The following is a 12333-nucleotide window of genomic DNA, read 5'->3' as shown; positions in this document are numbered from 1 at the left end:
CAAATAAGTATTCTATAAATATTGGCCATTGGTATAAATAGAAGTATTGTGTATCTTTGCTCATATTTCACACTGTCATCAAGTCAACTCAACAGTGTTCCTCATAAAACTCTTTCTTGTGGGAGCAGCTTCATCTCTCTTCTGCTGTTGGGTTTGAACTCCTAATCCTGCAGTTAACAGTCCAATGTCTAACCCACAGCACCACCAAACCAAAACCAAATCCAGCAACAAGTCATTGTTGACACCTAGAGAGGGCCTGTGGATTTCCGTGACTCTAACTCTTTACAGGAGTAGAAAGCCCAGTCTTGCTCTCGCTGAACTACTGGTGGTTTCGAACTGCCGACCATGCAGATCACAGCCCATCATGTAACCACTACACTCCCAAGGCTCCTTACAGTGCCACCAAAGTTCCTTAATAGGAATTGATTTTATTATTAGTATCTTACATAAAAGGACTACTCAGGCTTCTCCCACACGAAGATGTCCTCAAGTACTTTAACTTATTATGACGGTTTCACTCTCAGATTAATTAAGACAGCAACTGTCAATATTTGATGAATTTAGTACTTAATTCAGGCACTAAGGTTTTCAGTTTCTTGACAATATGGATTTGACTCCATTACTTGATTTCAAGTTTCTTGACAGTATCCTCCAAAATAACTTGTAGAAAGCCAGACACATACAGAAAAAAATCCCAAAACCTACTACCATGAAGCTGATTCCAGTTCACAGTGACGCTAGAAGGCAGAATAGAACTGCTCCCCTACGGCTTCCAAAGCTGAAGTTCTTATGAGAGCAGATAGCCTTACTTTTATCCCGCAAAATGGCTTGATGGATGAGGCCTTGGGTTTAGTCTTAGTAGTCCACTGTATAACCCATTAAACAACCACATTTGCTTTCAGGGCACACAATGCATTGCCACTGAGTCAACTTCAACTCAAAGCAACACTTTCATAGGCCAACACTTTAATAGTGTTTAATAAAGCAACACTTTAACTGTTCCATTGAGTTTCTAAGATTGCAACACAATGGCAGCATAAAGTCTCATCTTCTGTGGAGCTATTGGTGGCTTCAACCTGCCAAATTTGTGGTTAGCAGCCCAAAGCATAACCCACCATGCTGCCAGGTCTTCTAGGGATATACAATAGGTGTAAATAAATAAGATTTTAAGTTGATTTTACCAAATGCCGTAAAATCCATATCTTCCAAATTATCCAAAATATTCTCTATTGAGGCTGTGAATCTCTTAAAAGTTGAAGAATCCATCATTTCTGCAACAGAAAGAAAAAAATATTCACAGATTCATGTTCAAAGCAGACCACTAAAGCCGAAGACTATGAATAAAGACAAAGTACATGAACTACAAAGTTACCTTCAGGTGTTAGTTTTGGCTCATACGCTTTCCTCTTCTTCTGTTTTTCCTTTTTTTTCATTTTTCGAGCCACTAAAATAAACACAAAGCGATATTCCAATGCTGAATGAAAACTTAAGACTTTCATTTTTTTAACCTTCAATTTTCTTTCTGAACATTAATTAAACATTTGCTGCCAATTCAAGTTAAACATATATTATTGTCTTGATTAAAATTAGGAGCTTTTCAGTCATTAAAAAGTATACTGTTCAAAATTACAAGCCCTTAAATTTGAATTGGCTGATTTATGTAAGCAATCCATTCACACAGATGAATTACCCTCACTGAGGCTGGGAGGAGGAGAATAATCTTCCATGTCAGAATCCGATGGACTTCGGTTTCGGTATCGACCACCACCTGAACTCCTCCTTCCTCCTTCATGAGAGTGGCCACTTCTCCTATGATCCCCCGAGCTTCTTCTGTCACGCTCTTCATATTCCCAAGCTTTATCATCATCTTTTTTATGTCGTTTCCTAGAGGCTAGAAGCAAATCCCCATGACAGATAATTTACCTCATTTAAAAAAACTATTAAAACTTGTACATTACAAATGAACTCTGTGTGTGTGTGCGTGTGTAAGAGAGGAGGAAAGGAGATCTTTATTCTGTGGGTCTAGTACACTCTAGAAGATTTTGTTAGGGCATAAAAAGATATTACTCATACTCTGGTAATAAATATATCAATAGAAAAGTTCTGGAAATTAAAGCACAGTGCTTTCCATGAAAATATATTAAGGGTGGCAAAGATTACATGTAAACTTGAAAATTAACAAAGACATTTAAAACAACACGCATCTAGCATTAGGATAAGAAACTAAAATATCTTAAAGCATTTGAGCTTGAGAAAAAATTATGGGATATGGATATTCACGTATACCATCAAACAACAGTTTATTTAATTAAACCCACAACTTAACTATAAAGTCCATAGACGCTGAAGACCTACTAGCACAGGTCTAGAAATAGAATATGTGTTGTCATAAATATTCACATATTTAATTAACTTTTCTAACAGTAAAACCCAATGCCATTAAGTTGGTTCTGACTCGTAGCAACCCTGGGCGTGCTTAAATCCAAGGAGAAAAGCTCTTAAGCTTACCCACATTATGTAAGTATATGTTTGTATGTTACCTTCAATCATTCCCCCATCCTTCCAGAGGTCTAAGCATTTTGCTATAATCACCAGGACTGACAGGAGCCTCCAAGCAGGCCTGGCAAACAGATTTCATCTGACAAATCAATTCTGATCAAGTGGTAATAGCTGCCTATAGCACTATGTTGAGAAGAATTCTGAGGCCTGGGAAAGCATCATAGTTTAACAAGAGAGACTGATTACAGATGTCTGCAGTAAGAACTGGAGGAGAAGACAAGTGACAAATACTTATCATATTTGCTCTAGATCTCATAATAGCACTGAGACAAAAAACCAGAATAGAGGACTGCTGTGTCCTACCTTGGAATCATCATATTAAGGCTGTATAGTAACCACCTATATGTTGTTGACAATGAGATAAGTTCTAGTCTCAATCTAAATGTGATTCCTTCATTCCTTTTGATTGGCTTCTAGTCTGAATTCCTGAATCTGGTCAATACACAAACACTTTAGACAAAACTGTTGAGGTTCCCTACCTGGCCCATACACCGCTTATGCTGGGCCAGAGCCTTTTCCAGTACATAATGGGTGTTCAAATCCTTGGCTATTCTTACGCTTTGCATTAAAGAATTTCTGGTTTCTAGGGAACAGGGAGAGGCAATTTTCTTTTCCAAATCTTCAATGATTGGCAGAATAATGAAGCAAAAATCTGGTTATGAGGTATGTGTGGAAGAACTAAATTAAATTAGTATAATGCCTCTATCTCTTTAAGAAAGGGTTGTCTTATGTACTAATAAAAATATGCAGCTGTTGTCAGTTGCCATCAAGTTGAATCAAACTTATGGCAACCCATGTGTGCAGAGTAGAACTGCTTCAGAGATTTTCCAAGGCTGCGACCTTTCAGAAGTAGATTCTTAGGCCTGTCTCCTGAGCACCTCTGGTTTGAATCAATCACTTCTTGGCTGGTAGTCTGTGGGTGGGACACACAACTGTTTGCAACTAACCAAAAGGTTGGTGGTAGAAGGGTGGTGGTAGTTCTAAAGTTGGAAGCACCAGAGGTGCCTTGGAAGATAGGCCTGACGATTCTGCTTCCGCAAGGTCACAGCTATGCAAACCCTACAGAGCACGGTTCTAGCGGGCACACAAGATTGGCAGAAGTTGAAATCAACTAAATAGCATCTAGTTTTTGGTTTAGTTTATATACATGTCACAGAGAAACAGGACATTTATATACAGCATTACTCACTAAATAACTTCTTAATATACACCGAATTGCCTAGCTAATATGAGGACTGGTAACGAATAAGAAAATGTGTTCAGAAAGTATTATATTGGCTTCACATGTGACTTTTCTTGACTTAAATGAGAAAGAAAATTATTTCAAGAAGTCAATGCAATGAATAGAAAATGCTTGAAAAACGTTTCAGTTGTTAGGAGTTACATACAAATATACTATACTGGTTTGAAGTCCTAGATATTTTCATTTCACATTCAGGAAACTTTAAATCATTTGAATAAAAACAGGGTAGCAATTTCAAAAAAAGGCTTCAATGACATATTGTGTGTAGCAATAAGATTATCAGTATCCTAACTCACGGGGCTAGTTTGTTCTGTCTCTTACTTCCCACATTACTCTGGAAGAAGCAGGAATTCAAGAGTGGTATGAAAACTATGACTTAGGTTTTCTCTCTCCATCCTCCTTTTCCAAATGTCACCCTTCTCTCTGTAGCTTCTTATCTTCCTCTATACAATTCTTCCCCAGGAACCTAATTCTAATGACCTACTACTACCTGTGCTCCAGCTACCCAAATTTATGTGGTTCAAATTTAACTTACTCTTTAATCCTCCTCCAAGCTTTCAAAGGAATTATTTCTTTAGGTTTTGATTTGAATATACCAATATGATTACAGGGTAGTTAAACCTTAAATTTCCAACTCTGTGTCTCTCCAAGCAGCATGGCGCTTGCTACTTATGCTCATAATACTTTAACATTTTGCATTATCCCTAGTTCTTCAATATATTGTTCCTTGTGGTGTGGTGGCAATTTGATTATTGTTTCCATCAATTATCAACTGGGCTTCTTTCACCACCCAAATCAGTGGCCCAGGGTTGACTATTCATTCTACAGTTACATGTATAGAAATGAATGGGAAGAACAAGACACTACTACTCTGAGGTCTCTTGAAAAACCCTTCTTCCTTTAGGTTCTTTTTCTATTAGCTTCATCACGCTGGGAGAAGAAGGAGGGAGTAGGGCAGGGGACGTAGTTAGTACACTTGGGCATACATCGCTTTAAGATGAAATAATAATCTCACTCAGAAGAAGGAAGGAAAAGAAGGGCTGCAATGACGATAAGCCTCAGGCATCTGTAGCTCTGCATCTTCTATCTCATCACACCATTCTTCCTACTTAATTGTGAGGTAGCTTCAAAGTTCTCTTTAATTTAGCAGTGCACACTGTTGTAATAATCAACTGGAGATGACACAGGATTTGAAGGCAAACCTTAGTTAAGGAACTCCCTTCTTAACGGTTTCTTCTAGCAATGGTGGTGTCTTGGGGGAGGAGTTAGAATCAAAGAGAGGCATGTGAAAAGGAATAAGGAAGTGAGTTTCTGGACCAACAATGTCCTTTCTTCTCTTCTGTTCCAGAGCTCCCCGTTATCCTTATGTGACCCAAATGAATGATTGTAATAAGTGTTAACTTCAGCCATTTAAATATATTGTGCAAGTACATCTCATGGTAATTAAACACAAATTATAACAATTATACATATAATCAAATCTCAAATTAATTTCACCGTATATTTTATTTCCATTTTAAAACTTTGTTCAGATTTGTTCCGTATTCATAATCTACTGCTCACAGTTTGAATGCACAACTTTAAGAAGACTTTAAATAAACACTGATTAAATACTTTAGAGAAGATGAAGGACTTCTAATCAACAATATACATTCTTAAACAACAACATGCATCTGTCCTTCCTGCCCTTGCTTGTCACACCTCAATCTATGGACACTAGGTGAAAAAAGTAGAACACACTGGTGGTCTTCCCACTTCTTTAGGTCATAATCACTAAGTCAGTTGGCACACAAGTGAAGATCTCCCATAGTCTGCTTCCACTGAATGGCGTTTAAGTCAAACAAGGTTGCTGACCCCTCTTGGCTAGGCTCAATTCTCTTGCTCCAGAAGAAGGAAGATAGGGATAAAAGAGAAGAACTTTTTCAGTGGACCAGTAGGAAGACAGGCGAGGTCTAGCAAGTCTAGTGCAAAGACAGGTGATCACAGTGCTGTAGAGAGGTAGCTGTGTAGTGAAGAAGCCAGCTCTGGAAAACAGTGAAACAAGGGAGGAATTCCAGGACACAGCTGGGCAAAAAGGAGAAGCCAGGTCCAAACCACACAGATCATTTGCAATGTGGCTAATCCATTCGTAATTTAGTGATAGGATGGTTTAAAATATTTCTTCACCTGGCTATCTCCGACGTGTCCTCCACGACTCAACTCAAGTGTCACCTCTTCCAGTAAGCCTTCCCTGAACCCCAGCATGATTCTGATGGCAATCTAATGTGCTCCCATAGCACCCTGGATTTACTGTTATCATAGTACTTCTCACACTGTATTATAATTTTTTCTTTATATATATATATATATATTTCCCCCTCTATACTGAAGGTTCTTTGAAGATAGAGGAACACATCTTATTTGAATTTTTATTTTTAGAATCTAGCATAAAGTAGGCGTTTAATAAATGTTTGCTAAATGCATAAGACACATACTTGGAGTTACCGCATTTAAATTTTATCTTGGTGCCAACTGATCTCGTTTTTACAAACTTTTAAAACACAAAGAAAATAAAACCTAGCTATATTACTAAAAATTAAGGTTATTGTACTCTTACTAACCAAAAAAAATTATGAAGGAAACAAACACATAGATCTTTACATTCTAAAATAATTGTGTAATACTTACATTCAAAAGCTTCATCACTATCATTATCTTCATCTGAACTGATTTCAGCATACTTTGGCTTCTCATTAACTGTGCTACGCTTGCGTTTGTTCATTTTCACGCGTTCACAAAGTGGCATAGTGGATTCAATTTCTGCCAGGAGTTCAGGGGGTAATTCTTTTAACACTGATTGATCTATACTGCCTATTAATAAAAAGAAAAAAAATTTAAATCTGAAGATAAAAGAAAAATTTCAACTATATTAACACAATAACAATAAAATTTTAGTATTTATATGTAAATGTTTTGATTCACCTTTGTATTTTAATAAACACACATTTACAATTAGAATGCTCCTAGAAATAAACTGAGAATAGAATTTTTGTATGTAAATCTGAGCAGCTTATAGAAAGGTTAGCAATTTGAACCCAGCAGACCTGGAAACTACTCCTACAAATATTTGCAACTTAGAAAACCCTAATGGGCCATTATTCTGTCCTTTAATGAGTCCTGGTGACAAAGTGGTTATGAGTTGGGTTGTTAAATGCAAGGGCAGCAATTCGAAACCATAAGTCGTTCTTGAGCGAGAAGGATAGGCCTTACCACTCCCATAATAAAGAGTTATAGTCTTGGAGTCTCACAGGAGCAGATAGGGTTGCTATGAGTCAGCACTGACTCAATGGCAGTCAGTTTTTTTTATTGTTTGTGATAGGTTTATAGGAGTTGGATTGTTTGCATGGCAAACAATCTATATGTAACATTTAATTACAAAATACATTAATTTTCGTAGCAATGAAGGGTGGTTGTATGATCAGTTTTTGCTCTATATACCTTTGTTTGCATGGACTAAAACTGGCTAAAAGCAGAGATCCACTCATACACAAAAGTGGATTTGTGGATGGGGTTACATTTCACAAGCGTGATAGCATACAAACTTAATCTATAAAGGTTTGGAGCAGCGAGTTTGACACTAATGCTACTTCTCAAAGCATATGACAGATATTGGAGGACATTGTTCACCTCCTCTTTCTCTTAATGATCTCAGTAGCTGTATAGTGTGGCTGAGACAAGAGTGATACATACTTTTACTTATCACTGTCTAGTTGAAAAACACAGCAATGCTTCCAGTATTACGGATAATTTCCTCAGACAAATATATCAATATACATATTTAACTAAAGATAATAGAAACATCAAAAGTAGTATAAACAGACCCAAACCATTAAAAAATACATTGAAAATGGCGTCCCTAGATAGGGTGAATAGTTAACACATTTGGCTAGTAACCAAAAGGATGGTTGGTTCAAGTCTTCCCAGAGGTGCCTTGGAAGAAAAGTCAGGCAATCTACCTTCAGAAATAAGCCACTGAAAAAAACCTAAAGAATACAATTCTACCTCCCCTGACATTCACAAGGTTTTAATGAGTTGTAATCCACAGGAAATGGTCAGTTTGTTTATATAGAAAATAGTTTATGAAATTTAACCATAAAGTAGACAAGATGAAAATACACCAATGCAATGCAGTAAAAGTTATTAACATTATAATCACTGCCTAATTCCACACATAAGTGTGTGCGCACACAATGAATAAATTATTAAGTTTGTTGACAGTTTAAATATAAAAGAAGTAACACAAGCTATTTAGGATAAATTTTCCTTATTAACTACTAAAGGTAAGTTTAACTTTACTTACCCAACCAAATTTTTTTGGTGAAATATAAAATAGTGCTTGGCATGCCCGATTTTTACCATTGGGAACAAAAAATACCTTAGTGGTTTATGGTACGGAAAATTATTACCTTATAATACTTTTATAACATTCAAATGAAAATAATGCTCATATAAAGAATAAAAATGAACCTTGACATGAAAATAAAAAGGTACAGATTAATACATATTTCAAAGTCTCAAGAACATACAATACAAATAATTCAAGAATGTAGAAAGTAAAGAATCTCGATAGAAGAACAACCCTAACTTATTCCTCATGAAGTTTTATACCACATCATAAAGAAGTCATTAGCAACTCTCAATATTCTGTTATTCTGAAACATGCAAAACGACCATTTTATCCAACAAACATTGAATATTGGCACTGCTGAGATTACTACTGGATTTCTTAATTTAATTACTTTTTCTTTCATCAGTGAAGTTCACATTTAGAATATTTAAAGTAAAAGAAGTCAACTTTAACTTGGGATCATCAGTATTTTCAGTTCCAAACTGTATAAACTTACTTTAAAAGATATTCTGGCTCTAATTTTTAAAGATTTTATTTAGAAATGTGAACATATGTCTAATGCAGTGTTGTTCTTTGGTTGGCAGGTTGTACTTTGACTTTAAAGAGTTGAACTTTTCTCACAGCTCAGGAGGCTAGTAGCTAGCAGTCCAAATTCAGGGTGTGGCATTAGGAAGAAGTCCTCTTGTCTTTTCAATTTCCAGTAGAAATCCTTAGTTGTTTCTGGGCTTGTAGAGAGAGGCATCTGCCCAGTGTAGATATAACTGACTGATTACATTCTGATACATGTACATTCATAAAACATACTGATTGGACACCTATATTCCAGAATTAAAATTATCCTGGAGAAATACACAAGTTATTCAAGGGTTATATATTGGTGCCTGTATACTCTCTACAGTGGATTATCCTTAGGAAAGAATTTTTCTCTCCAAAAAAAACCAAAAACCCACAATAGCAAAACAGAGAAATCAAAACCTAGTTTTACTTCTAAGAAAGCAGGTACCAAAATTTATTCCCTCTATGTAGTTTACTCTTATTTATTTCTAATGAGCATTAACATGAGTATTATCAGATAAGAGCTTTACTATTCTCTATTATTTTAGGGGTCTGGGTGGTTCCAATGGTTAAGTACTTGACTGCTAGCCAAAAGTTGGTGATGCAAACCCACCCAGGGGTGGCCTAAAACCAGAAGTAGTAGATAGTGCCAGACTACCACTAATTGTTCTGCTCAGGGACACAATAGATGGTGAAGGGCAGAATGGGAGAAAAACGTAGAAGAAACCTCCTGAGACTATTGCCCTGATACCCTTTAAACTTGGAAATCACCCCATTCCGGGGGTCCTTTCAGTCAAAGGTGGCTCATAAACAGTAATGTCTGTGAGTACTCTCCTCTTTACGTAATCACGTAAATGAAAACAAAGGGTCGGCATTTACCCTACAGCTAAGATGAGAAGGCAAAAGGGACGGACGGCAGGAGAGCTAGATGAAGAAAAACAGAACATTCAGAATGGAAATAACGAGAATGTTGACACAGAGTGACCAAATATAACCAATGTCACTGAATAATATTTATAGAAATTGTTAAATGCAAACCTAATTTGCTGTATAAACTTTGACCAAAAATAGAGACAGGGAAAGAGAGGAATAAAGAAAAAAAAAAGAGAAAATAAAGAGCTAATATTTCCAATTATCTCAATGGCTAATGGCATGCTGGGTTCCATTTTTCCCCCAAATCAGGAAATAATTTTTCAATTGCAAATACAATGTTTCACTGATGAATTCTTAATGCAGTTATGATTTTAAGGATTATTTTTGTTTATTCAGCTATTTGTTTGGAATGTTCTCAGACTTCTAGTGCTTATGGTTTTTCCTCACCTCATTGTATTCTCTCCCCATGACTTTGTCAAGCTGGTGGTCTTAATCACCATGCACTTTAAATTACTGGTGTAAGTAGTAGTGTTATGTTGGTATTTTTTTTGAACTTTATGTAAATATATATCCCAGAATGTCTTAATATTCTGCTCTAAAAAGGCCAAAGAATGCTCTCTCTCTCTCCTAGATATGCTAAATCTCAGCACTCATTGACTTCTAGTTTAAATCACTCATACAAGAATATATTTTTCAAAAGTATTTTAATGTATTTAGACTTTAAAGGTCCAAGTAGCTACTGATTTTATAACAAAGTGTTGGCTTGAGTTTTCAAACGGCAGCAATCCTGAGATCAAAATAAATCACCTCACCTGAGTCCTAGCTTCTGAAGCTTCAGTCTAGCCCAGGGGTCGGCAAACTTTTGAGATGGAAGAGCCAATTCTGTCCTCACAACAATTTAAAAATTATATGAGAGCCATAAATATATATTTACGAACAAATGAAATCACCATTACCTGAATAATATTCAATTTTACTTCAGAGCCACATGTATGTACCGGAAGAGGCGCATATGGCTCGGGAGCTGCGGTTTGCCAACCCCTGGTCTAGAAGCAAAAGGAGACAACCTGGCGAGCACATGAAAACACGTGGGGTTAAATCATGAGCCTGAGCCTTTGAGCATGCCTTCCACAGAGACCCTGACGTTTGCTCACCCAATGGCACTGGGTACTAAACAGCAGAATAGTCAGGGCATGGAGGGAGACGTTTTCAAACCACTTAACACTGGCCCCAGAGGAAGAGTTTGGATGAAAGTTTAAGCAGTTATTTGATAAATAGTAGTAGAAAAGTAGGAGAAAGGGGATATCACTTTTTGGAACAGAGGCTTCTGTGGGGAGGGAAGGTGAGTGGAATAAAACTGACAGATTCTACAGATAATGGAAATGGTCCTCAAGAGCATGACCAGAAGGGCTCTGTTTATAACTGTTGGAAGGACAGAATCAGCTGAACAATATCATGCAGAAGTGAGAGTAAGAAAGAAATAATTAAAAAGAGGAAATCATTTGAAGGATACACCTAAAATTAATCAAATGGATTTCTCTCACAAATCAATAGGATGTAAGTCCTGCGTTTCAATATATTAACTAATAGATGCCTGCCACATTGATATAAAAGTTGTCAACATTATGTTTTTGAAAGTAAAATCTTGGATTGTTCAGAAAGCCTTTAAAAAATCATTTTAATGGACATCTTCACAAAAAGCACCTTTTCCTTCCTTTTGAAAGAAACAACTTCATGACACATGAAGTTTTGTTGTCTGTCCACACAATGCCTTTAGGGGTTCCCACTATGCATACGAGTTTTTGACTTGGTATTAAATGACCTGACCTTTGCTTGTGAGTTCTTGTAATTTGCTGAAATGTATGTGTCCACTAAGATTCGGCTACAGGGTACAAAATGAGACAGAAAATGCTGTTTAAACCCTTACACCTATTTATACTATTCATGGATATTTAATCTAAGGAAATGTATTGAACAAAACAAAAAGCTCTAAGTATAGAGATCTTTAGGTCACTTTTACCTGTTATAACATCAAAATGTCCATGAAAATGTCCAATTTTAAGGAATGCAATGTAAAAGGAGATCATTTAAAGAATAAGTATTTAAAGTATTGGTACCGAGATGGCAAAAAAGATAGTGAAAGATGTATGTCACAGGAATAAAAGCAAGTAGTATAAAAACAATACTAATGTAAGAAAACATGAATTTTCCTAAAAGAATACAAATAAATACATGCTACATTTTAGGAACACAGAGAGGTACATGAATGATTATTTTTGAAGAAATTAGGAGATATTTTAAGAGTATAGTAGATTCTTCATAAGTTGCTATTGGTACTATTTAAGTATTTTAATCAACTTGATCATGTATTAAATTATAGCTATTTGTCAAACTATTTTTATATTACTAGGCTGCATGTGTAGAGAACTTTAGCTACATTTTCTATGGTACTACATTATACAAAAAGATTTTCTAACAATGCTTGCTGCTAGCGTCTTTCCTAATTAATTTCTAACTACCACATGGCTGTAAACACAACCAGTGGTTAATTCTGACCAATTCAGTTTTGCTGTACCTTCTTGCCTATTACATTCAAACACTAATCTAAATTTCCTTAACTTGCCATGTCTCTTATTTTTACCCTTCGTCTTTGGGCTGAGAACACACCACAACATCCCTTCTTCCCATGTTGATCCAGTAATCACTTTCTCAACAT

General features: G+C 36.1%; 1 protein-coding gene across 2 annotated transcripts in view; it reads right to left on the bottom strand.

The window, feature by feature from the left end:
• The window catches only part of NIPBL (NIPBL cohesin loading factor), a 228890-nt gene that overhangs the window by 65748 nt on the left and 150809 nt on the right, over nucleotides 1–12333 (bottom strand). For both annotated transcript variants that reach the window (XM_075540939.1, XM_075540940.1), the window contains exons 11-14: nucleotides 6470–6652; nucleotides 1691–1891; nucleotides 1373–1444; nucleotides 1182–1271 (exon numbers count right to left, since the gene is read on the bottom strand). In XM_075540939.1, coding sequence (XP_075397054.1) covers nucleotides 1182–1271; nucleotides 1373–1444; nucleotides 1691–1891; nucleotides 6470–6652 — 546 coding nt within the window. The remainder of the gene's footprint in view (nucleotides 1–1181; nucleotides 1272–1372; nucleotides 1445–1690; nucleotides 1892–6469; nucleotides 6653–12333) is intronic.

This window comes from Tenrec ecaudatus, chromosome 2 (assembly GCF_050624435.1).
Source record: "Tenrec ecaudatus isolate mTenEca1 chromosome 2, mTenEca1.hap1, whole genome shotgun sequence".
Taxonomy (NCBI): domain Eukaryota; kingdom Metazoa; phylum Chordata; class Mammalia; order Afrosoricida; family Tenrecidae; genus Tenrec; species Tenrec ecaudatus.
The sequence above is the reverse complement of the archived record's forward strand: the minus strand, read 5'-3'. Positions and strand labels throughout refer to the sequence as shown.